This window comes from Sesamum indicum, linkage group LG9, assembly GCF_026168435.1.
Source record: "Sesamum indicum cultivar Baizhima isolate 11 linkage group LG9, ASM2616843v1, whole genome shotgun sequence".
In the NCBI taxonomy this organism is placed as follows: Eukaryota; Viridiplantae; Streptophyta; class Magnoliopsida; order Lamiales; family Pedaliaceae; genus Sesamum; species Sesamum indicum.
This window is the reverse complement of record NC_142665.1, coordinates 20,392,931-20,420,209: the sequence shown is the minus strand read 5'-3', so window position 1 is coordinate 20,420,209 and position 27,279 is coordinate 20,392,931. Positions and strand designations below refer to the sequence as shown.

Here is a 27,279-nt window from a genome sequence, read left to right as displayed (position 1 = left end):
GAAGTATAATTATTCCTTAATAATATCTTATTACGCACCTAGATCAAATAATTAAACAGGCACATGTGCACGTGCAAAGAAAACATTATTTATTATTTATTTATTTTGATGTAAGAACATTTTGAGAAACGAGAAAACAAGACAACATTGCCCAACTCAAATCTTACAGCATCATTCTCCACAAATATATTCATATATGTTTGAATTTGTATTTTGAGTGTTTTATTTTGGCATTTTGAAAATAGAGATAAATAAGTTTATGTTGGAGAAGAATTGTATGTTTGGATTTGTATTTTGAGGTAATTTAAAATATTTTAAAATATGTGGTATAGATTTAATGTTGGGATTTGAAAGATAAAAATCATTATTTATTGTCAAATCATATCTTATTTATATATATTTTTATATATAAATATGTATACATATATATAATATAGTATTTTTTGGAGATAAAAAGTACTGTTCATTGTTAAATAATATCTCTTTTATATTATATATATAATTGTATATATATAAATTATATATATAGAAGGTTGAAAAAATAAAAAAACATACAGATAAGGTATAAAAGACATAAAAATAAATATAAGGTGTGCTTTATATTATCTTAAGATTTGCTAAAATACGAAACCAAACATAATGATTATATTTCATACTACTTTATGCGCACTACCTGCAAATAACAAATTAGTGGGGCCCGTATATAGTATTCCTTTTTTTTTTTTTTTTTTTAATTTTATCTTTTTTAGCTACTAACCATCATGACACAAATTACTCGACGCATATAATATTGATAGATGGACAAAATCAATATATAATTAAAATGAAGCTAGTGATGAATATAAGTGAAAATGAAAAATAAACGTAATAGTATATCGACGGTCAAAAAATAATGTAAATGTTTGAAATAAATAAATCATTATATTGATACAAATATTTAAAAATATAATTAATTCATATTTTAAAATTTCATATTACGGTGCCATAAATCGTTACGCTGCACACAAATTTTTTTTAAATAAAAAATATCTTTATGTTGATAAGATAGTTAAGTTATTTAAATTTTTTAATTTTGTATTAACTGATAAAATTAATTTTTTTAATATAATAAATTAATATACTTTTTTTTATTTATAATATATTTTAAAATATAAATAATTATTTATTAGACATGTGTAAAACAACGTGCTAATATTATGAAGTGATAGGGGCAAATAGTGGAGTACAACACGAGAGTCATGTAGTCCGGGCCCGATAACTTTTTTTAGACTCGTACGTCAGATCCTACAATTTTCACCTAATTAAGGGGCGTTTGTAATAATTATGTTTTTGGTGAAAATAAATTGTAAGAAAAAGTTATAAAAATTGTGAGCGTTTTATAATGAATAAAAAAAATTTGAAGTTTGAGTGATAAAAAAATAACTTAATACCCGTAATTTTATTAATAAATTGGTAGAGAATTGTTAGTAAATTTTAATTTAAATTTAATTTGAATAGCTTAGACGCGGAAATTAAAAGAAAAAAATATATTTTTTAATTTATTTTCAACAGAAAAAATGGCAAGTAGTTATTTTAATTTATCACATGCCCCATATACATAAAAGTTAATAGGGATAATTTCAGTTTTTATAGTCAAAGTATACTTCTTTTTTAACTTTAGTATTTCAATTTTTTAAGTCATCAAATTTGATACCCAAAATTTATGATTTTAACCTGTTTGAGTACCTTCCGTTAAATTGACCGTTAAAACATACGATCAATCCAATTTTTGAGGAAAAAACAAGAACAAAACACAAATTTACCTTAGTAGTATATCTTAATAAAATGAGAAAAATTATTTATTAGATTAATGCAAGTACGCTGTGCCACGACAGCTACTTTTATTTAACACATACATCTCACATGTCTAATAATTAAAATTATGTATTTTATTGGAAAAGACATAACGTGTATATATATATATATATTAAAATCCTGAATATATAATAAGATTTAAAATAAAAAAATTGGGGTTACACATTTGCATTTTAGGAAGAAAGTAAACCCAATTTGAACATTGGCTCCACAAGAAATAGTGCTCTATAAGTGTAAGGAGTAGTCCCTTTTGCCCAAAAAGGTAGAATGATTATTCATACACTCATCAAATCATTACCACTATTCGCAATTATTACACAACAAAACACTGCGTATCACTATCAACCACCAACCCACCCTGTCCCCTCTAATTGGTAAAATTGGGGAGCGTGGCGCCGGCTTCACAAGCCTTCGCCGCAGCTGTCGGCTCCACCGCCGGCGACGGCGGTACGGCTTCTCCCAGCAGCTCCTTTGGGAGGTCCGGTATTCCCTTCAAGTAGAAAGTGTAGAACAGCTTGAAAGGGAAGATGATCTGTTGGAGCTTCACCTGCCCGTACACCCCCTCGAATATGCCGGAACCACCTGTCACGGCCAGATACGTGTCCTCGTATGTCAGGTACGGTCCCTGCACAGCGATGTGGCCGTAGTCGCCGAAGTAGAAGCTGTAGATGGCCTCGTAGCGGTCTCCTTTCTTCTCCGGTTCGTTCTTTATGAGCACGCAGATTCCGGCGGTTATACCCGCCCGTTTCTTCAGGTCTCCTGTGTAAACCTGTAAAACGTATTTTTGAACTCCATAAATCGGCGATTTTTAGTGTACCACTGTGTTGAATTTTTTTTTTTTTTTTTTTTTTTTGGGGGGGGGGGGGGGGGAATGGTGATTTTGGTGTGGAAGAGTGTACCTTGTTGCTGAAGGGCACGAGATCGCCGAGGGAATTGACGGTCTTTTGGCTCAATCGAAGGTAAGCAGGGCTGCCGCGGTCTCTTTCGTTGATCTCATACACATTGAGTTGTTGAACTTTAGCTGAAACCCAAGAAATGAAACTTGTCAAATAAATACCAGAAAATGAAAAATACAGATGAATGAACAGGGCACACGATAGCTAGTGTAGTAATTATTACAGGATCTCGAATCTGATGGGTCGCTCTGGCTCCTGCAAGAGAAGGATCTTGTGGTGGCGGCGGAGGTGGTGGAAACTTTAAGGGGTTGTGGGAAGAGAGATGGGCGAAAAGAAAGGTGCTTGAGAGATACGGATACGGTGGCGTTGGTGGCAGTGGGCGGAGGTAGCTTAGTTGAAGAAGAAGAAGAGAAGGCGTGCTTGAGAATGGGAGAGGTGGATGAAGTAGCCATTTAATGTTGTTGAAACTCTTGCAATGGAATATGAATATGTGAGATATGGGGAGAAGAGGAGGAGGAGGATGTATTTATGAAGTAGGGAAGCGTGTGATGTGGAGATGAATGTGAAAAGTGTGGGTTTATTTTAATGGACGGTGAGGGAGAGGGAGAGGGAGGGAGAGAGGGAGGAGAGAGGGTCCGTCGACGCTGCTTCAGAGTGGAGAATTCAACTTTTGCAGAAAAGAGAGAAGAAATGGGAGAGTGTGTTTTACCGTTGACTACTATAATAATCTCTGCACCTCCTTCTTATTGCGCTTACCCAAACACACCAAACTTAATTAGTCCTTGTGTCACACACCCTCTTTCTCCCAATATATAAATAAATATTTTTTTTATTATTATAAATAAAAATATATATATCAACTTAAGATATTCTCGATAAATAAAAAATCGATGTATCGTTGTTAAAATGACATGGAGTCTATTTTTTTAAAGTAATAATTACAATTGATTTTTAAAATAAGTTAATTAAGAGTATAATTATTATATTTAAAGTGATTATGTCATTAGTCGTCTTTTATGAGTGTAGATGAGTTTTTCTTTCTTAAATATAGTGAAGATTAATTAGTCATGCCTGTTTAGTATCTATTAACTGATACTTCTGTGAGTGAGATTAACTTTTTAGTCATAATAAAAAATTTTAATTAATATTTTGATTACAATTAAAATTATGAAAATACTAATTAATTGTGATAAAAAATAAAAAAATTAAAATTAATTTGGTTGGGTTGTTATAAATGATATCTATTTACCATAATTTTTACAAAATAGAAATAATTAAGTATGTAGGTGCTTACAGTAGTAATGTGGGAAAGATGTGCACCGGCCAGCAGTCATCCACAAATATACATGCCTAATGCCCATATAAATGAGTGTTTTCCCTTCTCATCACAACACAACGCAAATATTTTATTGTAGTTTTATATTTAAGTTATCTTACTTTTTTTGTTTTTGTTTTTTTTATTATTATTTAACTTATAAGAAATACTTGTAAAAAAATTAAATGAAAAATCTAATAAAATATAATGGAATAGACTTGTTGTTAGATGAACCTTAAAATAAAGAAAATATTTGTAGTTTCTCAAATAATAAAGAGATGTTTGTAATTAGTCTAAATTATAGGGGAGGTGGTTGTAATTTACTCTTCTAGTTAAGAAAATATGAAATATTATAAACTTTACAGTGATCCAACAAACAAGTCGTTGTAGTATAGTGGTAAGTATTCCCGCCTGTCACGCGGGTGACCCGGGTTCGATCCCCGGCAACGGCGGACTTTCGTTTGTTTTTGCATTTTTGTTCTTTCAACTTTTCTAGATGGGCTTTAGCTGGGTTGATTTGATCTCCAATGTCTACGTAATTTTTTTTTTTGGGGGGGGGGGGGGGGTGGTCTCCATTTTTGCATTTTATTTTATTTATTTAGGTTAATTATGAAACTATTATAAACAATATTTAATTGTTTACTTTTAGTCTGTTCTGTTCTGAGTGTCGAGTCTAGCAATATCATAAGATAAGTAGGATAGTTTTCGTTTATTGGTGTTTTTATTTTTAGTTTTTAGTGGGAAATGTGCGTTTTTTTTATTTTGTATGGACTTTTGTGTAAAAATTTAAAGTATATTTGAATTGATTGATGGATTGAATTTTATGTTGTAATGGTGTCGGAGATTAATACAGTTTTTCATAGAATGAAAAATGATAGTTATATTTAGTACTGGTGGTATTATTTACTTAAAATAAACAAACAAGTCGTTGTAGTATAGTGGTGAGTATTCCCGCCTGTCACGCGGGTGACCCGGGTTCGATCCCCGGCAACGGCGTTGTTTTGATCTTTTCCTTTTTCCTTTTCAGTTTTATTGATTGGCTTGTGCTGGACATAACAAGGAAAAGGCACATCTACTAAATATTCAGATGATATAATTCATATGAACAGAGTGTACATGTGTTTTTTTTTTTTTTTTTTTTTTGGTATAAATTGAATTTTTATTAAACTAATAGATATAATTAGAATAAAAAACTGAGGGTCTGTGGTCAACAAAATATTTGCATTAGAAAATGGGTCTGTCCCATTAAGCACTAAGAAATACCATGCGACCACTCTTGATATTTTAAATATATTTTTCAAGGAACAGTCGATGAGTTGGGTTTTAAAAAATTTCTTCTTAAAGCTCCTGAATTCAACACTGGGTGTGTAAGTTAGTGCAAGTTTATCACAATTGTCATGTCCTACTCTATTTAATCCATGAATAATTGTGACTTATTATCTGGTGAAGTAATTTTTCGTATTATGACGGGATATTTATATTACTAATTTTTAATTTTTTTTTACAATAATACTTGCACAGAAAAAGAAGAGCAAAATTTGTTAATAACTAATGATATTTTATTATTTTGAAATAATAAATTGGAAAAGAAGAGTGCATGGAATCGTGAATCAACAAGTCGTTGTAGTATAGTGGTGAGTATTCCCGCCTGTCACGCGGGCGACCCGGGTTCGATCCCCGGCAACGGCGAAATTTTTTTCTGGTTTTCAATTTTTGTTCTTTCAACTATTTTACAGATGCATAAAAAAAATCGATTTTGCAGGTATGCTTGGGCTGAAGTGGATTTGCACACCAAAGTAAAAGGCCCATCTCCTAAAAATTATGATTGCATGATCATCATTAATCATCCGCAAAGGCCTATCACCTTTTCTTCTGTCCGAATGGCCTTCCCCTCCATTCCCAAGGGCCGGCCTGACTGCTTTGTGGCTCAATCATCTTGCCCACATGCCCTACTCTTCTTCAATTTATGTATCAATTACATTACAACAATACTTGTCAAACATCATTTAGTGCCCCTAAACATACATCCTAACCTAACACGTATGTTTGTCCATCTCATTTGCACCACAAATGATTGACATATTGGTCAAAATCGAACGTATGTCTGTGGAGAGAGCAACAATCTGTTTTCCCTTTTTGTAACAAAAAGAGATTGCAATTCTTGAGTGTTAATTAGTGACAAAACTAAGAAAATAGGAGGAGATAGAGTTGCTCACTTTTGCCTGTGAACAATGTAATTTGCCAAGGCAATCAATGGAGCAGCCTTTTCCTGATCAAACCCAACCAGTTGTTCTTGAGCCTCCTCGTTCAACTTCTCAGCATACTCCATTGATTTCTCAACGCCGATCAGCTTCGGATATGTCGCTTTGCCGGCCACCAAATCCTTCCCACAACTCTTCCCCAATTCTGCACTACTCTTGGTAACATCAAGAACATCATCCACCACCTGAAACATCAGCCCCGCACATCTCGAGTATCTTCTCAGCCTGTCAATCTCCTCCTCACACGCCCCGCCCAGAACCGCACCCGCTACGGCCGACGCCTCCACCGACGCGGCGGTCTTGTGAAGGTGAATGTACTCCAGCTGCTCCACTCCTATATCCAACTGCCCGTTCCCTCCACATTTCAGATCCGCAACCTGCCCGGCCACCACCCCCTCCGGCCCAATCAACCTCGCTAATTCACTTACGACGCGGACAATTTTGCCCGGGGCCAACCCTTTTGTATCCATCGCTATGTGCTCGAATGCGCGCGCAAGAAGGGCGTACCCAGCTATAACAGAAACGTGTTCCCCGAAAACCACGTGGTTCGAGGGCCGGCCCCTGCGGAGATCGTCGTTGTCCATACAGGGCAGGTCGTCGTGCATCAGCGACATGGCGTGGATCATTTCCAGGGCGCAGGCTGACGGCAAAGCCGTTGACTCATCTCCGCCGACCAGCTGACAGGCGGCGAGACAAACGATGGGGCAGATGCGTTTTCCTTGGGACAGGAGAGAATACCGCATCGCTTCGTGGAGTCTGACGGGGTCTCTGAGGGGAACTGCGGCGTCTAAGGCCCGATTGACGACGCCAATTTTCTCAAGCATATAGCCCTTGAAATCAAATTTACTTCCTGGGCTTTCTTCTTCTACTCTGATTTCTTGGCGTCGGCACTCATCAACAGTTGGATCATCAGAGGCGAAATCTGAGAAGGGAGAATTTGAAAGGAAGCGGCTTCCTGAACTGGGCAAGAAGAACGATATCAACGTCGGATTTAAATGATGAAGAAAGGTGGAAGGATTGGATCTGGGTTTGATTTTGTACAGAAAGTTAGTATTGGGAATCATTGGGAGTGAGGTGAGCGACGATTCTTGCAGTTAGCAGAAAAAAACTCAAAAAGGGTTTTGAATTACTATTACTCGCAGTAATCCAGATGTAGAACCTGCAAGAAATTTGTCCCTTTTAATTGCAATTTATTGTTCTTGTGGGCTGGGAACCTGAGATCTACCTTACTATAATCATTCAATCCAATCAACATATTGTGTTTATTCAAGAGTTGTTGCAATGGTGTAAGACTTTATTGCATTCACATGTACTATTCCAACATAAACTCTCTTCTCTATTCCAATTCCATTGTCTGCAAAACTTCTTCCGAACATCTCGTAGGAAAAGCCTGTTAAGCTATTTAGCAGTTAGCTTTTTGTTCTTCCTCTCTATAATTTGGGATAACTCAAGTATTACCAGAATAAAATCATGGTCAACGACTATTATTAAATATGATTAAATAAAATTGATGCAAAAAATTAATCTTTTCACCATAAAAAAATTATTTGTTACGTCTAAGAGCCATGGTGCAAAACTGGCTTTTAACCATAATAAATGTTTTAGCCACTTTCACAAAAATCACGAGCAATGATTATGTGATCGCGATCGATAACTATTTATTGCGACTATTTATTATTAATCATGACTAATTAACCATAGTTTAAAGACTATAATTCTTCTAGTGTACCAAGCATTTGGGTGTCCCATTAAAGTCCACATTAGTGATGGGCCTATGATTTAATCCTTATCTCCTACTATTACCAATCCAAAATGGAGATTGACCAATGTTGTTCAATTTTTTTTTGTAAAATATCTAAAATTTTAATTTTAAGCTAAACAATTAAGAAAATTAATTTATATTTTTAAAACATAAACATAATACAAAGAAAGTATTAAAATTTTATTTTAAATACTTATAATGGTAATTTAAATTTAAATACTATCTGCAGCAAATTATATTATTTGTTTGAATATATTTAAACTAAATAATAATTTAAATTAGTTAATAAGGTATAATTATTATAAATAATTAATATTTTTATTCATATAGATATTTAAATTAAAAAATTGAATTTTAGTATATTAATTTTTGTAATTGTGATATTAATTTAACTTTTTAATTTAAATCATAAATCTTTATAATGTTTTTATACTTTTTGTGTTTTGATTTTAGATAAAAATGTTTAAGATTATTTACTTTTTGGGAGACTAAAAATACAAAAAAATGCACAAAAAAAATCTCAAAATAATAAATAAATAAATACGAATGATTTTATATATCAAAAATGGTATTTTAGATATTTTTAGTTCAAAAAGGAGTTAACGTCAGTTAAAAATCAGTCCATTTTACAATAAGGACGGCGTAAAATTTACATTTCATTAGTTTTAACGGAAGACAGATTTCACGTAGAGCTTGTAAATCATGATATCTTTTTTTACTTATTTATAAAACACAAATACGATAGAGGCTAAAATACAATTTAACCTATTTTATAAGATATTAAAAGGGTCAGCAAACTAATTCAAAAACCTCTAAGCTAGACTCCGCCCTTCTTTTCTTTCATAAAAGTTGTTTTATTCTACTTTGATGTTGTATATTAATGTCCTAATAATGTGTACAACATGCATTATATTTTAATTTCATTATATAAAACAGACATATACTAATCCTAGGTTGGTTCCAAGCCACACGTGACAAAGTGTCCCACGCCACCCTTTTTGGGTCAATGACTTGTTAATTTGTCCATTTCCACCATTCTTGTTCAATGCCACAAAACTTCAACGTCGGTTATATTTGAATCAATAATATTTCAAATATCATATACTTTTTACATGTACTTTGTGTATAATTACTAATCTTAACAGTTGTCAAGAACTTGGATATGGTATGATGATCTGAAAAACCCAAGACCCAAAACTATTCTTAAACAAGTAAACTTTAACATTTGACGATCTGAAAACACGTTATTACGTAGGGGTTGGATCTATGACTATGAGTATACTCTGTTGTTGTTGTTGCTGTTGCTTCAGAATTACACACAGATATGTATCAGTTATCCCTATACGCAATGTAATTAGCAAGAGCTATCAACGGCGCCGCCTTGACGGGATCGAATCCCGCAAGCTGCTCCTGCGCTTCCCTGTTCAGTTCCTTAGCGAACTCCCTTGATTTCTCAAGCCCAATAAGCTTCGGGTATGTGGTTTTATCAGCCACCAAGTCTTTTCCGGCGGTCTTCCCGAGTTCTTTCGACGATTTTGTCACATCAAGAATGTCATCAACCACCTGAAACAACAGCCCGATGCACCTCGCGAACTTCCTTAACTTGGCAACAACTCCGTCGTCGGCGCCGCCCAGAATGGCCCCCATGACCACTGGTCCCTCCAGCAAAGCGGCGGTTTTGTGAACGTGAATGAACTCTAAATGCTCTAATCCAACTTCGGTCAATCCTTCTGAGGTAATATCAGCAACCTGCCCGGCCACCACTCCTTCAACCCCAACACACTTAGCCAATTCTCCGACGGCTCTCACAACCCTGTCCGGGGAAGCCCCTTTCGTGGCGGTGGCCACATGCTCAAACGCGAAAGCCAAGAGCGCATCGCCGGCCAAAACGGTCACATCCTCGCCGAAGACCTTGTGGTTTGTGGGCTTCCCCCTCCGCAAATCGTCGTCGTCCATGCAGGGCAAGTCGTCGTGCATAAGGGACATGGTGTGGATCATCTCGACGGCGCAGGCGGCCGGCATGGCGGTGGATTCTTGGCCGCCGACAAGCTCGCAGGATGCGATACACAACATGGGTCTGACTCTCTTGCCGCCGGCGAGAAGGGAGTATCTCATGGACTCGTGAATCTTGAGGGGCGTCCTCAGAAGGACTGCGTTCTCCAGGGCTTTGTTCACGGAGGCAGCCTTTTGAAGCATGTAGTTCTTGAAATTAAAGGTCTGATCAGCACTGCTGCTTTTGCTGTCTCCCTTGTGTTCTTTGGCGAGGACGGCTGAGATTGAAACCGAGGAAAAATCAAAGGTTTTTTGTCTGGGAATTGAGGAAAAGAAAGAAAGGTGCAGATGGTTCTTGAGTGGGTGAGGAAGAAGAAAGGGTGTGGATCTGCTGCTGTGAACATTGTTGATGGAGTTTGTGTAGGACCATGTTGTAATGGGGCTGATAAGGCTCATTCTTGCAAGAAAAACAAAAACTATGAATCACCAAGAACAAGGGATCAGGAGTTTGAGATCAATGGGGAAGTGAGCAAGAGAGATTGAGAGTGATTTAGAGTGGTTGGGTTCGCGATTCATGTGCAGAAGATTGGGGGAATTCAATTCTTTAATGTGTTTGAGATGTGCAGCAACAACCACTGGCAGATTTCCTTTCAATCCCATTGACATTTGGGCATTGGAATCTACAAATTTAATTACACTAAATTACATTCCCAATTTCATGCTATTATGCCTAGTCACCTAAATATTTTCATTCTATTATTTTTGTTAAATTTTGGTAAAAATATTTTATATAAATATCTCGTGAAATATATTACGCTGATACTTTCTCAGAAAAAATATTTATAATTTTATAAAAAACGAGAAATATTTATGCAATTAAATTTAAAAAGTCAGTATTTTTTTTCTCGGTAAGTTGGAGCTCTTCCCAACACGTTACGTACCCTTTAATTAATTCTAAGAGAATTCCTTTCTTTTATTTAGAAATATTTGGAGCATTTATGAATTTTCTATAAGAGTTTTGAATATTGACTATAAATAATTAATATCATTGTGATCAATACTTTGAAAGTCTTTGTTATGCAACTCCAATGCTATGTGTCAGCAGTTTATTATAATTTAAAGGTTGCAGTCCATCAATGCAGTCTTCAAATCTTATCCCCATTCTAATTAAAAAATAAATAAATATTTTCTTTGAATATTTCTCGGTCAGATTATGTGCATATTCATAAAATATTATTGTATACAAGTAAAATTTCATACTCAATAAAATGGTGATCAATGTAAAATAATATATTCAATTATTAATTATATTTTTATATTTATATGTCGAAATATACTAAATTAAGTTTAAGTGTAAATAGTAATTTTTAAATAATAATTTTATTGGGTTATAATTTATAATTTTTGAAGTTTTTAAAAATTAAGAAATTTTGAAACTTAAAAATAATTTAGTTTTTTTTTTTTTAAATATAAGGGGATAAAATAGAATTTGGGCATTTATTGATCAGTACATGACCCTTTGTTGTTAATATTTAGTGGCTGATGAAGTACAGTGTCAAAAGTTGAGATTTTGAAACTCGAAGTGTCGACTCCATAAAATGAGAAATCGAAAGTGAGAACGACCTATTTAGTGGGACCAAACTCTCATCACTCAGAGAAGTTTGAGGTTGGTACAATGAAATCTAATTTTTTATTCTCTGTGCATTTAAAAATTGTTTATGGAGAGTAAAATGCTCATTTACAATATTACAATAATTTAAATTATATTAAATCCTTTTAAATTATCTAAATATAGTCTCACCATCAACAGAGATCCGTACGCGTGTCATCTCGTAAATTTGGTTTATCAATTTATGTCCCACAACAAGATGCATCATCCTATTTAATATATTTTAAAACATAAATAATTAAAACAAGATGCAGAGACACGTTGCCTACAAAGACCGTCGCATGAACACTTCCTTTGCTAATATGATTCTAATGTTTTATTTTATGGATCCATTCCATATTATTATGTTTAAAACTTAATAATTTCATTTTAATTTCGAGTCTCCTGAAATATGTGTATATATACTTTCATTCTAATTTTTAATTTTTTAAAAAATATTTAATGTATTTAATCAATATTAAATATTTAAATATATTAAATAATATTAATAAATCATATTTATTATTTAAAAAAACAAAAAACTCTTACATTGTCCTTTCCACAAACTCCCGATTTTAAAGGGCACCGTAGCAAATTCCGGTCAGTGGCAGTCTCTTTCTACGACTAATATATTATATACACATTCAACAACTAACCTAACCAGCAAAATTGACTACAAACTAACAGTATGTATAAATAATTTTTTATATTTTAAAATATATAAATCAACACATCACGTCAAAAAAAAATAAAAAAAAAAATAAGTTAGTTGCCTTATCAGTTGAAAGGTATCTTTTGAATCATAAAAAATTAATACAACAGTAGATATGGGGCTTTACAAATTGCGGTCATCTCCCATTTTCTTTCTTTTTTTAGTAAGAACGAATTAATTAAAATAAATCAATTATAATTATTTTTATCGAATGCCAATATCTAACAAAAATTATCATAAATAATTATTTATTACATGTCTGCATTAACATTTATAAAACCACAAGCGGTCGTAAGGAAGTCGGGATTGGTAATTTTGTTTTTCATAATAAAAAAGGGCAGGAGTCGTTGAAAATTATATTATTAAAATATTTAAGCCGAAAAGTGAGGCTATGTAGTGACCATGTGTGTACTAACCGCTGGTGAATGTGAGAAAGAATGCAAGTAATGGAGTTCGAAGTCAGACAGATTCATGGAGAAGATGCACATATGTAAACTAATCAGACAGTGAATTTAATCAACTCTACTTCAGCTTAAAAAGGTTGTCCGTGGAAACAGGTCAAGAATTGTTACTATTGCATCCCTCTGGAGATGGCAAAAATTCTCCGACGTAAACGAAAAGGTGTGCTACTGAAAAGCAAGAACGATTCATAGCATCTCGGTTTCCTTGAGACTAGCTACTCTAGCGGTCTCCCTGTCCTGCTTAAATGTCCAGTACAAAGGAGTGTAGAACAGGCAACACAAACCAAACGGTACTACCATCATCGACAGAAGCCCTCTCGACAACGCGTACGCCTCCCTTGTCGACCCTAAAATTGGATCCACAGTCTTTGGGTTGTAACCGTAGACCTTTTCTGCAAGAATTCCCACAATGGGAGCAGCGAATGAGGAAAACGACACTTCAAAGGCGCGGTCAAATGCATAGATCATGGTGCGGTGTTTGGCAGGGACGACCTCAGCAAACATCGGGCCGTTTGTGGCTGTAGCGCACCAGCTGATGGTAAGACCCATCAGGAATAGCGTGGTAGCATATGTGTAGTAGCTGCTCACTTCCTGGGGAATAGCCTTGATAAGGAACAACGAGAATGGAATGCCCATAAAGGAACTGAACTGTGCGCACATAATCCGTCCTGAGTGGGGGTATTTGTGGGACATCCGATCTGCTATTACGCCGCCAAGAAACGATCCCAGAGCACATCCAGCAGCAAAGAGACCGACTAATGTTGCAGAACTGTTATGGTCGAAACCTGCGGATAAATAGTGAGAATCAAGACAACAAAGTTCAAAATTGAGTTTCATAAGTGTGACTGGCGGAGGTAAGCACTAGGACAGGTGTGCTCTTCAGAAGTCCTTGTCTTGCAAATATACAGCACCCGTATTCACGGGTCTAGAAATGTCAATTTGAGACATACCGTCTCTTTGCTCGATGTTGTAAGTCATAAAAAAGTTCAGATTATGGAACTTTGAGGAAAAACATACCTATTAGTTCGAACCACAAGGTGATGAAAACAATGGCTGTCCAGGGCACTGAACCAACAAGACCCTGTAAAACAATGAACTGAAATGTTGGCACTTTCATCACGGTTTTCATGGCTATCCATGACTCCGCCCATATTGTTGCAGATCTTGAGCTTTTACTGTCTATCAAATTCTCCCTAAAACAATAAGTCACTGAATTAACGAGTGCACGATTATTAGAGCTTGCACATAATCAACAATGCTAATGTTCATAACATAACTGGTACAGCCATACCTATCAGACATCTTGCTGGTATCATGAGAACTGCCAATTCTTCTAGGGTCGATAACAAACTGATAAACGAGGAACCCAATCAAACAACTCAAACCCCCCATCATCAGGAAGGCACATCGCCATCCAGGCATGCCCCAGAAAGTGTAACCAGCCATAACGGTAGCAATAGCTCCACCTCCTATACCACCCACCGTGCCAACAAGATTCAGGAAGCCAAATCCAGCACCTCTTACGCTGTCGCTATAGCTATCAGCAATGAAAGACTGAAGTGCAGGTATCACAATTGCCAATCCGAAGCCATTTATTGCTCTCCAGAATGCGGCTTGAAAGAAATACTTGCTCGCTCCAACGGCTGCCGTTGATAAGGCCCAGCAGAGAATGCCAATTGCAAGAACCATGGGGCGGTCATAATTGATAGCTAATACACCAGCCACCGGTGATGCCAGTCCTTGCACAAAGTTCCGTGTGAACGTGAGGTATCCGAGATCTGACGGCCCGGCAGCAAAAGCTTCACTGACTTCTTTGTAAACAGCCGGAAGGAGATTCTCATCAGCCCGCTCCATTATCGAAGCCATGTTGATGATAATTAAAGAGAGAGAAAACCCAAAAAACGTTCTCGTTCTGTAGTATATCAGCAGAAAATATCAGAAGAAAATTCTACAATGGAACTCTTGAAAAGCCACCAAATAGAATGAGGGAACTATCTTATGTAATGATCACAAATGTAAAAGGCACTGGCATAATTAATCTTTAGAAATCAAGATCTGAATATACTCCTCAGAACAAAAATCAGAAATGAATCAAGCAGTTGATGCATAACCAGCACTCTACACACTCAAATTAATGAACTTGGGACGTTCTTTGTTGCATAAGGTAAGATCGACTGGCACATTACACAAGAGGAAGAGTAATTTAGATAAAATACAGCATGACGTGCAACCACAACAGCTGCTCAAAACCAAATTGGTTGTAAGTCTGTGGCTGATATTTAATTCTCACTGTAGATTATAACTCCCTGTTAATAGCAATGCCATCCTGTTAACCAGCACTCTACACACTCATTGTGGTCAAGACCTGCAGATAACTTCCACGTGGCATAAGGTAAGACCTACTTTGCTTCTTTCATTCTGATATTAGAGCAGTACTTCAGACTTCTGATCTTCACTTCGACTTTGTCATATGCTTATTCAAATGTAAGCCCATGGATGCCACAGTGACATCAGACAGTCGCAATTCATTAGAAACAGAACAGTTTACCATACAATCTATTGTTTGTGAAACTAGAATCCACACTCAATGCAATAACTTTGATGATTTTGACCAAATGACTAATTTCCATTGGAGCCATGGAAATAGTTTGATCGGCAGAAGAGATGGAACATCCAACCAAGATTACCAAAAAAGGTTCATATTTGGTTCTAATCATGCTACTCGTATTCATATAACATGATCACCGATGTGTTGAAAGCATAGTTCTTGGCCATTTAAGTTAACAGTTATTGTTTCGAAAAAGCCAGAAGAGAAATAAATCAGCTTCAAGCTATACCTACTAAGGCCATAACTGCAGCAAATGCGCATAAATCCATCTTGACAACAAAGCATCTGTAAGTGATAATTTCGCAAAAGAATACCACAAAGCAAAGGTTACATACACCAGAAAAGCAAATAATTGGAGGATGTAAACGTATATCGCACGGAGAAAACTAACCCCTAAAAAATAGTTAATCAGTTCCGAAACCTCTATCTAGTACTATCTTAAAGACAGTAAATGAATCCCAAAACCTTAATCGTATCATGTTCTTGTCTTTTTTCCTCTGAAGTAGAGCACTCAACACAAGAACCTTTACTTGGAATCTTACACACAACTGATTCCCAAAATCTAGACAATTGGAAAGAGAAGTACTGGAACTTGCCACGAACGAAATCTTTGTAAGATTCTAACCATGCCCACCAACTTTTAACTACATATCATCAAAAATTTAAGACACCAGTAAACGGAAACATGTTCAACGCGTATCCAATCAAAACCAACAGCCATAACCAGCAAAAAACAGAACAAACAGAAACTCAACAACCCATCAACCAACAGAAAAAAGAATAAAAAAAGGACAATACAGGATAAAAAGCGAGGCCCGGCAATAAAGATAACATGGGTAGCATCGAAACCTCACCTCATGGTTACGAGATTTCTTGGTAGCAGATTGTTGGATCGAAAATACGCCGGCCCACGAAATCTTGGTGCTCTGAGGCTAAGTCCCATAAATGAATCAAGCAGTTGGAGTTCTGGGATTGCTCCCCGGAGGCGGATCTAAGAGGGCTGCTCCACCCATCAGGCAACGTGATGGTTTGTCCTGAGCATTGACCAAACCGAAATAGAATCTTCAAGCCAAAAATAATAACGTAGAAATACACGTGTAATAAAAATATATGTGACGGGTTTGCATTACTGATTAATCCGAGGAAAGGGACAAGACAGATTTAAATCCGGTGAATGTTTAACTATGTTATGATAATGTAGAGAGAGTGGCAGAGGAGGGAAGAGTATATTGTGGAATTATGGGGAGTTGGAAATCCGCAAAGGAAATTGTTGTTCTTGGTGGGATATGATTGGAGTGAAAAGATTGGATCTTTCTTGACGAAGTTGAAGTGGTAAAAGGGATTCTATTTTATTTCCTGGATTTTCCCCGTCTACTTGTCTACCCACCCCAAATTTTAGGTTGGTGGTTCTACGGAGGAGAGTGCGTTTGAATTTTTATCCTTCTATCTGTACTATACAAAAAATAAAGGTATTTTTTTTTCACAAATAACCGTTATAACATTGCAACACTAATTTTGTTATTATATCAACAATACATTTAAATTGATTTTCTTTTTCTTTATTGCTTTCTTTCTTTTTTTTTTTTTCCTTTTTAAAATATAATGTATCGATTTATATATTTTTTTTTCTTATTGATAATATATTTCAAAACGTAAAATATATTTACAATATGGACGTATAGGCAGCGTATCATAATGACTAGTGAAATTAAACAGACGTCCTAATATGATGGTGTTTGTCTCAATTTATTTAAAATATTATATAAATTATTGCATCTTATACTATGTTTTAAAACACGGAAATTTAATTTTATTCCAATCCGATAAGAGCTGTTGCTATTAGTCTCCTTTTATGGTACTTTCTCCATTCCTAAAGAAAAGTCTTAATTTTATTTTTTTGGCTCGTCATAATTATTATATGGTCTTGTTTATAAAAATCACGAATATAGCTTAAATAATAAGTCATAGACATATATTACAATAAATAAATACATGTAGAAAGTGTTTGCACTTCAATTAATCAATTTTGTAAATAAAAAGGTACCGCTTCAAAGTTATATGAAAAAAAGAAAGAAAAATTATATAACTGTGGGTTTTATATTACAGTAAAACCTCTATAAATTAATACTTTATAAATTAATAAACTCTCTAAAATAATAAAATCCTCCGGTCCCGACTTGGGCCTTTGTAAAAAATCATCAAATTCGATAAGATAATAAAATAATAATTTTTCAGAAAATTCCTTTATAAATATTAGGTCCCATTAAAACTCTAAATTAATAATTCATAAATATTACAATTATAAGTATTATGATAATTTACTAAAATATGAAATCTGTAATGCTTTACGTATTTGATCATTCATGGATGATTTTGCGATGCCTTTTAGATGAGAAGACATGGTTGGGTGTTATGAACTATTTTATTATCATATTGAGATTTATGTAGTATATGTTTCATTCATCATGCATGAATATATTTAATTGGTTATAATAGTTATTTAAGTGCAATGAATTAATATAAACATGTATATTTAAGTAATTCCAATGAATTGATACATGTGTCTATGAATATAATAGTTCATTGTTGCATGAATATAATCAATGAAACATATATGAATTTATTTATTTTCAATACATATGTACTAAATTTGCTGAATTTAAAAAGTCTCTCTTTTAATTAATAAAATATTAATTTATCGATAATTTAATATCTCTCTAAATTAATAAAATTTCATGGTCCCAAGGTTATTAATTTATAGAGGTTTTACTGTAGTTCATTTAATATGTCATGTAGTTCCAATTTTAAGGATCTGAATAAGCTGATTCGTATTCAAATTAACGAACATCATCCATTGTCGTCCAGCGGTTAGGATGTCTGGCTTTCACCCAGGAGACCCGGGTTCGATTCCCGGCAATGGAAATATACCTTTTTTTTTTTAAATGTTTGAAGAAAGTAATTATTTTAAATTTAAATAAGTTTTATTTTAAAGTTGTTAATATTGAATTTTTGTGTTCTCGCTCCTTTCTTATATAATATATTAACATAAGACATAGAATATGATTATTTGGAATTTAAATGTTTTATGTATTAAAAAAAATAAATCTTAATTTAATTTTTTCTCGGCTCTTAAAAGATGAATAGATCCTCCCTACGCGAATGGTATAACACATGCCCTATTTCTTTTTATTTTTATTTTTATTGTTTACTTATGTTATTATTTTGCAACCATTAAATCTTATTTAATACAAATTAATGGTTCATATTATATTCATAATAATCTCAAATTCAAATTAATGTTTCATATTTGGGTAATAAAAGTTAAGCAAAATTGCAAATAAGACAGGTATGGCCTAAGGCAATATTTTATTCACTATATATATATATTCTTTTTTCACAAGACTTTTTGACATTTTTTATAAACATAGGAGGGTTGTTGGTCACAATTTACCATAATAATAAATTTGGGATCAATTCCATGTGAAAATTCGACTGTTACATGAGAATTTTTTTTAGCCATATCACATCATATTGAACTAAATTAATTACACAATAAATGTGATATATTTATTATTTAATTTGATTATTTTTTTAAGATTATATATTAATTATACTATAAATATATTATATTTATCATATAATTAATTTAAATATGATACAATTCGATCCGACTAGAATTTCTCCGATTATTTGATTCAATTTTCAACTTCATTGACTAAGCAGGCTACCAATATATTTCCCACAATCCCATATATATATATGTTCCAAGTTGAGAGTTGGTTATTTAGGAGGGTAGCAGGTGCAGGAAACTGATGGGAGGAATGGACATTGTGGTTGGCGGGGTTTATGGTGGCAGGCAGCGGAATCAACTTGTGAATGGTAGGGGGAGACGATGGAGGCGCTTGCGACAGCCCTGTTCCGCCGACTCTCTGTATGGTGGTTTACTTGAATTTCTTCATTTATTCAATCTGCAGCTGTTTGTGTTTCGTTTCGTTTTCGGCTCTTTTATCGCCACTTGTTGCATCAACACTGCACTCTGCTGCTCTCCAGTCCAAACTCAAAGTTGCGGTGTGTCGTTCTTGTACGTTTTAATAAATTAGAAATGAACATTGGGTTATCAACATTCATCCGTTGTCGTCCAGCGGTTAGGATATCTGGCTTTCACCCAGGAGACCCGGGTTCGATTCCCGGCAACGGAATTATTTTCTTTTCTTTTCTATTTTAATTTTTGGAAGAAATCCACTATATTTTGAGTTATGGAGTTGGGCTGAAAATGGAGCGAGAATGATAGCAAAAGTTGGGCCGAAACCTCATTGGCCCAACTAACCCTACCCAAATTCTTCCTTTCTGTAGACACACAATATAATACCAACGTCCCACACTCACACGTGTGCACATAATTAATTTTTCTAGTTTTACAAAAAAATATTAAACATATTTTGTATTGATTAGATATAATAAAAACATTAAAAAATTAAAACTTGTACCAAGAAACACGATCAAGAAATTTTAATAAATCCATACTAAAATAATTTTCTTTCGAAAAGATAATTAAGGGTATCTTATCCTGAAAGACCTGAACATAGCTTATGATCCTCAGTGCATATTGGCTACATATCTTGTGATGAGATGTGGCTGTTATTCACCCCTAGTTTATTACCTGAATGGATCATATTGTGGATCATCTGGTGATGATTTTGGAACCCAGATGCCATGAATATTTACAGCTACTTGACTGATGATTGCCTGAAGCTCATTCGGGAAAGTATCAATGATGTTTGCTGTAGCTACTACTTCTCTGTTAAATTTCGTTGAACGTTTAGACTCACAAACTGTCATATCCCTTAACCACTGCCTCATCTGTTGAAAATTGTAATAAAGTTGAACTGAACTTTCATGAGAAACACTCTTAACTCATGCTCCTTCGGTGCCATGGAAAATGGGGGGGGGGGGGGGGAGGGGTGCTCAAAAGCTATTGTCGTATATTATTTATATAATACAATCTAATCACATTTAGTAAATGCTTTCTATAGCTCTTAAGTTTAATAATAAGTGATTAATATTAATAAATTCATTAGGAACAAAGGTGGCGATATTTTTATTTAAATCAAACTTACTCTAATTTAATGAGTTAATCGTATAACAAGTATAATATTTTAAATTTAGCTATATTTGATACAAACTATAATTTATTTGGGGAGATTAGGAAAACGTAAGAACTTATCTATGTAATTCATTAAGTGTTAGTTCTGGATTTCAGATGAGAGATGAATGCAGGTACCTAACTTAGGGTTTCTCCAGTTTTAATGAGAGAAAAGGGGAAATAGAAGGGGAAGGGAAAGTGAAAATGCCACGGGAGAAAAAGAATAATAACTTTATTTTAAATTATTTGTTATGATTGGAAGGAAAATAAATTTTAAATATTTTTCATTTTTTGGTAAAAAGAAAATAGATTGAGCACAAAAAACTATTTTTTATAATTTTAAGGGTAAATTACAACGACTTCCCCTGAGGTTCGGCATAATCATGAATACACACTCGTTATTTGAAAATTTACCAATATCCCTCTAATTTTAACGACTGTCTAACAATTAGCCCCATTCGTTAAGTTTTCATCCATTTTTTACGGTGAACTGATCAAAATGCTTGTGGATTAAAAATTAAAATTTTAGTTATTTTTTAATGAATTAAGTGGATATTTTTTTTTAATTTTTAAATTTTTTTCATCCATCCCGTTCAATTTTTTTTAAGTTTTTATTTTTTAAAAAAGTTACAGTAACGGTAAAGTTGACAATTTCTTACCCCCATTCAATGATTACATAATTTTATCAAATATCAGAGAAGTATTTATAATTTTTCAAACAATGAAAGGACATTCTTAATTATGTCAAACCTTAGGGGGAGGTTGTTGTAATTTATCCTAATTTTAATGATTAACCCTTTCTTTTTATTTTGTATTAGAAAATAAAGAAGTTAATATTATACTAAAATAATTTTTAGTATATAAAACATTTAAATCTTATTAATAATATTCATCAAACAATAACAAGAATATATTTTATTAATAAAAATATTCATCAAAATGAGTATTATTCATTTATTCTAAATCACTCAATTTAAATAAACTAAAAATTACTATTAATGCCATCAAATACAAAAATTAAATCCAAACATCAGCACCTTTTTTTGGTGATTTAGTTATTTTTTTTTCAAATAATATGTGTCGGATTATCAACAGAAATGAAAAAAGAATTGGCAAAAAAATATTTATATGTGTAATAGTAAATAAAAATAAAAAAAATATTTTTTTGTCCTTTTTACCTTATACATTCACTTTTCGACCCAATTTTAAATAAAAACAAAATTGAACATTTCATATATAACCGATTTAATTCTCCTCCATTTATTATCTTAATCAAACACCAAACATATTCTTATATACCAATTTTTATTTCACTTCTCTTATAATTTCACCCTTACAAAACAAACTCTTAGCTAAGTTGTTATAGGGCCTATAACAGGCTGACATTTTGAAGCTAGGAATAATTATATTTACACTCTGATTAATGGTTTATTTACATAGAGTATCCATATCTTTTATATAATAATAAAAATTACTCATGATTATAAAAAAAAAATATATGAGTAGTTTGTGCTATGATGTTGACGTTTCTAGAAGTGATGTGTAATTTTTCGATAAATACTAGTAATTTTTGAAACTAAAATTAATATTTTAGTGGATATAAATAAACATAAATAATTTGTATAAATAAACTATAGATCAAGGTATAATTATCATGTACATCTTAAAACACAAATATAATATTGTCATGATTTTGACATAATATTGACATGACGACATTTTTTAAAAATATATATAAGGTTTATGAAATTTAAAAAAAAAAAAAAATCTTAAATGTTCCACTTTCCTTGTCATTTCCTATACCGAAGAATATTAAACTCCGAAGAAGGGGAGCAGTCAAAGCTGCTAAGCCCGCGAGCTGGCCAATCGATAAATTTTGAGTCTATAGAGCAGGCGGCTGAAGCAGCTGGGGACTTGATTTTGGAATTCCTTTGTCCACTCCTGGCATCCGGCGACGTTTCTCCAGGTAATTTAGATCAATTTACATCAATTCTTTTGTTCTGTCGGATCAATGTGGTTTCTGAATTGATTAGTTTATGCAGACCGAGCAGATCAGAAGGTGGAGAGAAAGATGAATTGGGTTCAGCGCAAAATCTACCTCTACAACGTTACGTTTGGGCTCTACATGCTTGATTGGTGGGAAAGATTCCTCTTCAGTATCCTTCTATTTTTTTTTTATTATGTTTTCCATTTTGATTCTGTTACTGGTTTAAGTAATTGATTAGATGGTCACACGATTATGCTATCTGGGTTGTTGGATCTGTTAAAAGAATTGTTTGTATGTCCAGACCTAGTTTGGCAAGAGGAAATTGGGTCCTTAGAACTGGGATTTGCGGAAAGTTGACTCAGTTTGAATGGAATAATTTGTGATTCCAATTCTCAGGTCCGAGTGGTCTTTGTGGGTTTGGGAAACTTAACGTGAATAGATACTTTGGTGGTTGTGTTGATGTGGTTTGTTTGTTACAATGGGTTCCGGTATGCGTCGGAGTTCAGCAGAAGGTACGGAGTTTCTTTTCTCTTCTCTCTCTCTCTCTATATATATATATATTATATGTATATATTTTGTTGAGAGATCGAATTTAGTGGGATATTTTGCAGTTATGCAATGTTGTCTATAACATGATATTCTGTAATTTGCATTACCTGATGAAAGCATAAGGATTTTCAAGAATCAGTCAGCTTGATAGTGAGAATTGAGAGTTGATCGAACCATGGAATTTGTCCTTTTTCCTGGATTTGTTTGTGATCGGCTTATCTTTCCTTAGAAACTGTTGCTTTCTCATCCAAATGCAACCTCGGCTTACGACTCAGGTCGCTTCATTCACATTGAGCTATCTTCGCAAAATTCATGACAAGAAAATAGGTTTTGCAATAAGAGACCTGTATAAGAGGGACGGGCATTAGATTCTTTAGCTTTTGTCTTATTAGTTGTTGCTTTGTTTTGAAAAACAGTTAAAAGATACCTAGAAGAATACAAGACTGTGCATCATCAATTGCTTTGGTTACGTGTGGTAGAAGATGGTGGCTTTCATATAATTACGAAATATAAGTAACAGTTGAAAATATAACTGGTCATACCTCAGTTTCAACTAAACAAATGTTCCTTTTCATTCCTGATTTATTTTGAGTCATATTTTCTGATAAACGACCCAAGAACCGTTAGAAATGGGCCTAAAATCACATATCTGGAGAAGCCACAATGGATAAATTGCTTTTGCTTCTACATTTTTTCATCTGCATAAACCAAAATGCCTTTCCATCTGCTAGGACGCTGATCTGGACTTTCATTGTAGTCTTTGTTTGAATTGAAATTGGCAACTTTTTCTTGTTTAACACAGTTTTCTATTATCCTATAGCTGGAAGTTCTCCAACATCATAGATCATTTGGCTTTTTGTTCATTTTTCGCCATGAAGTCCATGAGTTGCTTATGGAGCTGCAAGTTCTGAAATTGTGATTTCTTCTTAGGTTTGGATATTAAAAAGCATTAAAAACATAGGTCATGAGCTGCATCAACACAAGGAATGCAGTTTGTTAGTTCTAAAAATTTCGACCAATAAAATTAACCATTCCTGTTAATGTCATGTCTTCAGTTCTAGTCAAATCCTTTCCAAAATTTGGTGATTTACTGAGTAAAGGATAACTTCCCTAATCTTCTGGACCGGGAGATTATCTAATCAATCATCAATATGAACTTCCAGTGTTGTTATGGTGCTGCTCATAATATTAGTGGAGGTAAATGAGCATATACGTGAGATGTATTCTCAGATTTGTACCCGGTACATTGTTGGCTGCTCAATTGAGTTTTCCTATGAGCTCCCCATTGTATGCATATTTATGTTCTGGTCCCCCATAAAATTTTGATTCATAGACTTAAGTTGATAGGATAGGAATATTATCCCAGGTTTTGGAAGACAACAAGGGTTTTCACCATTTTCGCTTTGATAGTTAATGTAGAAGTATTTTGGGCACTATGAAGATGCAATGAAAATGTCACATGCCTTTAACATAATATACATTTGAGGCTTAATTTGTGCAAGAAACAAAAACAAGGAAGTACAGTGTGGATATCCCTGTTTCTATATGATGCCTTTTACATAAAAAGTCGATGCTATTTGAGTCGCAAAGAGTGTAATTAGTGCTTCATCATGGACTCTGGAAATTCAGAGAATTTGGTTTCTCTGTGATCTATCACTAAGCAAGTTGATATTTTCCTTGGGGCTTGGTTGGCTAATGGCCATCATTTGAAACCAGTAGTACCTTTATCTTTTTTGTTTTTTGGTAGAAGCAGTACCTTTATCATGCAATTACGGTTTCATCATTTTTCTAACAACAGTTTGCAGCATTTTCATGTCAATCAGATTCCAGTTACCTTTGGATCTTGATTTAGCTATGAGCACCAATCTGTATACATAGTGTACATAGTACGATGATCACCCCTGATGTAACTGCAAGTTATTATGTCATCTTGCTTGAATGAGAGAGATGTTCAATGGATTTTGTACAGTCTTCCCCCACAGATATTATTCTTGCTAAATATCAGCAAAACCTCTCGAGAAGGCAAAACACTAGTATTTACTGTGAGGTGTTAGTAGATGTTAGTGCTGGTATAAATTGGCATTTTAACTCAGTTGATATGGATTTCATGGTTTTGTCATTTTTCTTAACGATGACACTTTTGAAAAAGATAATAGATGAATGTGTAGATACTTACTTCTATATAATTTTGTTGGAATATTGCATGGTGTTGCAAATGGTAACTTTAGTCACTTTATGAAATCTCCAAAGTGATGATTGTCACAGGCTTCAATTTGTATTTCATATTAACTATAATTTGTTGGTAGCTCGTATAATTAGAAATACTTCTTGTTTTCAGAACTTTAATATGCTCAAGAATAGTTTGATATGAAAAGAAGCTACTCTGGGATACTACTCCTATATGCCACTACTTTTTCATTCTTTCCCCCTTTTTCCATTTTATCCTATGTTTTCTCCATCAAGCATGTTTCTTTATTCCTTTTGCCTGACAGTTTTGCCCACAACTATCCATGCTCTTAGTAGTTATTGTAGATTTCACGCCTGTCTTATGATTAAATCCCTTTCACATCAATTTAAGCAAGCACTAATCACATCCTTTTTATCGTTGAGAACGTGCACATGCTAATCGTATGAAATGATTCAGGGCACTGTTCTTGATGAATTCCTCTGTTGCACTTGAAAGTTCAGGTTTCAGCATTATATCTTAACTAGAATATGTACTTTTCTGATTCTTTCCTTTGATGCCTTACAGGCTGTTAGAGTGAGACGTCATAGTGCTGGACCCTCGAAACCTGGCCATAGCCTGAACACTACGTGTGAGCTTGGTTATATCATTTCTTCTCCTTTTTTCTCCGGGGCAATGCCTTTTCTAGTTAATATGTAAGTTCATAGAAGCTTTGTGACATTCTACAGCAATCTCTTCAGTACAAATGCTACGTGCCTTTCTCTATTCTTTGTTCGACTGCAGAGCTCTTATGTTCTTGAACTAGTTCAATATGCATAGTGTGATTTGGATATGATGAATGCATTGCTTTGGCTTCAATAGATGAAAATTTTGAATCATTCAGATGATATTATAATTTTCTTGTGGAAATTATTATGAATTTTGTTAATTCTTCATATATTTCAATTGGTTTGTTAATTGGGGAACATATGTTCAATTTTCCTCCATGATTCAACTTGCTAGACTTTCCACCAAAGCTGTTTCAAATTATTGTCTGGTTGGAATTTTTTCATGTTGAGTGGAATTGCATTTGTAAGTCTATATTTCGAAAGCTTTGTGGAATTTATGGCATTCTAAGTATACTAATATTCAACTACCGAAGGTGGAATTTCAAATGGTCCGACTTAGGACTTTTCATTACGAGGTTATGGGTTTAATTCTATATGTACTATAGCTCGTGAATGAGTAAGGAGACTTTAGTTTGATTGCGTTGACAAGAGTTGTTATCGTCATTCAATTTAAATATCTCATCAATTCACATCTGATGCCATGTTATGATGTTGACTGTCCGGATTGAATTTTTTTAGTTTTAAGCTAAACAATAAATTATAAATTAATATATACATAATATTTTAATTTAAAATAAAAAACTGAATCCCATGTTCATTGTCTCTTCCGAAATTGGCCGAACCTTAGCCTACCACTAAAAATTTAAGGATAATTACACTCCCCTCCTCTAAAATTTGGTCTAATTACATGTAGACTCCTATGGTTTGGGAAATTACATTTAGCATTCCTGAAATTTACTTTCGTCAAATGAACAAGTCTCTTTATTAATTAAAATTTACTAAATTTACTGACATTAAAGTAGGGGAGTGTATTTGCCCCAAAAATTTAAACTCGAATGGAAGTGGAATTCCCGATTGAAAATACCGTGGACTCAAATTATAGAGAGTTTGAAAAGCAGAAAACAAGAGTAGAAATGGTAGAAATTGGTTTGGAAGTGAATGAAGATGAGGTTGGGGGCTGCTAAGTGGTATAAATTATTGTAATGTACGTTGATGGGTTTTAGATTTCCTCTAAAAGAAGGGATATGGCAATGGGGTATTGTGATTTTAGGTTGTAAGAGAGTGAGAGCGGGTCACGT

At 33.9% G+C, this 27,279-nt stretch overlaps 5 protein-coding genes and 5 non-coding genes across 10 annotated transcripts; 6 read left to right on the top strand and 4 right to left on the bottom strand.

Moving 5' to 3' along the window:
• Nucleotides 1-2,061: 2,061 nt before the first annotated feature.
• On the bottom strand, nt 2,062-3,323 carry LOC105177957 (allene oxide cyclase, chloroplastic-like). Its single transcript, XM_011101271.3, has 3 exons — nt 2,974-3,323; nt 2,754-2,875; nt 2,062-2,623 (listed from the first exon to the last, which is right to left on the bottom strand). Exons 1-3 carry the CDS (start codon nt 3,200-3,202, stop codon nt 2,222-2,224), a joined length of 753 nt encoding a protein of 250 aa, XP_011099573.2. The 5' UTR covers nt 3,203-3,323; the 3' UTR covers nt 2,062-2,221.
• A 1,122-nt stretch (nt 3,324-4,445) lies between these two features.
• Nucleotides 4,446-4,517, top strand: TRNAD-GUC (transfer RNA aspartic acid (anticodon GUC)). Its single transcript has one exon. It is a non-coding gene; the product is annotated as a tRNA-Asp (tRNA).
• Nucleotides 4,518-4,989: 472 nt separating this feature from the next.
• TRNAD-GUC (transfer RNA aspartic acid (anticodon GUC)) lies at nt 4,990-5,061 on the top strand. The gene has a single exon. It is a non-coding gene; the product is annotated as a tRNA-Asp (tRNA).
• Nucleotides 5,062-5,682: 621 nt separating this feature from the next.
• Nucleotides 5,683-5,754, top strand: TRNAD-GUC (transfer RNA aspartic acid (anticodon GUC)). Its single transcript has one exon. It is a non-coding gene; the product is annotated as a tRNA-Asp (tRNA).
• Nucleotides 5,755-6,001: 247 nt separating this feature from the next.
• On the bottom strand, nt 6,002-7,664 carry LOC105177958 (geranylfarnesyl diphosphate synthase, chloroplastic). The gene has a single exon (XM_011101272.3). It carries the CDS (start codon nt 7,388-7,390, stop codon nt 6,278-6,280), a length of 1,113 nt encoding a protein of 370 aa, XP_011099574.1. The 5' UTR covers nt 7,391-7,664; the 3' UTR covers nt 6,002-6,277.
• Nucleotides 7,665-9,286: 1,622 nt separating this feature from the next.
• Nucleotides 9,287-10,768, bottom strand: LOC105177959 (geranylgeranyl pyrophosphate synthase, chloroplastic). The gene has a single exon (XM_011101273.3). The coding sequence runs from the start codon at nt 10,534-10,536 to the stop codon at nt 9,418-9,420; it is 1,119 nt and encodes a 372-aa protein (XP_011099575.1). The 5' UTR covers nt 10,537-10,768; the 3' UTR covers nt 9,287-9,417.
• A 2,179-nt stretch (nt 10,769-12,947) lies between these two features.
• LOC105177960 (uncharacterized) lies at nt 12,948-16,872 on the bottom strand. Its single transcript, XM_011101274.3, has 4 exons — nt 16,364-16,872; nt 14,193-14,813; nt 13,919-14,094; nt 12,948-13,686 (listed from the first exon to the last, which is right to left on the bottom strand). The coding sequence occupies exons 1-4, from the start codon at nt 16,450-16,452 to the stop codon at nt 13,088-13,090; spliced, it is 1,485 nt and encodes a 494-aa protein (XP_011099576.1). The 5' UTR covers nt 16,453-16,872; the 3' UTR covers nt 12,948-13,087.
• Nucleotides 16,873-18,359: 1,487 nt separating this feature from the next.
• TRNAE-UUC (transfer RNA glutamic acid (anticodon UUC)) lies at nt 18,360-18,431 on the top strand. Its single transcript has one exon. It is a non-coding gene; the product is annotated as a tRNA-Glu (tRNA).
• A 1,205-nt stretch (nt 18,432-19,636) lies between these two features.
• Nucleotides 19,637-19,708, top strand: TRNAE-UUC (transfer RNA glutamic acid (anticodon UUC)). The gene has a single exon. It is a non-coding gene; the product is annotated as a tRNA-Glu (tRNA).
• A 2,744-nt stretch (nt 19,709-22,452) lies between these two features.
• LOC105177962 (uncharacterized) lies at nt 22,453-26,251 on the top strand. Its single transcript, XM_011101277.3, has 4 exons — nt 22,453-22,618; nt 22,695-22,808; nt 23,079-23,151; nt 25,941-26,251. The coding sequence occupies exons 2-4, from the start codon at nt 22,724-22,726 to the stop codon at nt 25,951-25,953; spliced, it is 171 nt and encodes a 56-aa protein (XP_011099579.1). The 5' UTR covers nt 22,453-22,618; nt 22,695-22,723; the 3' UTR covers nt 25,954-26,251.
• Nucleotides 26,252-27,279: the final 1,028 nt, after the last annotated feature.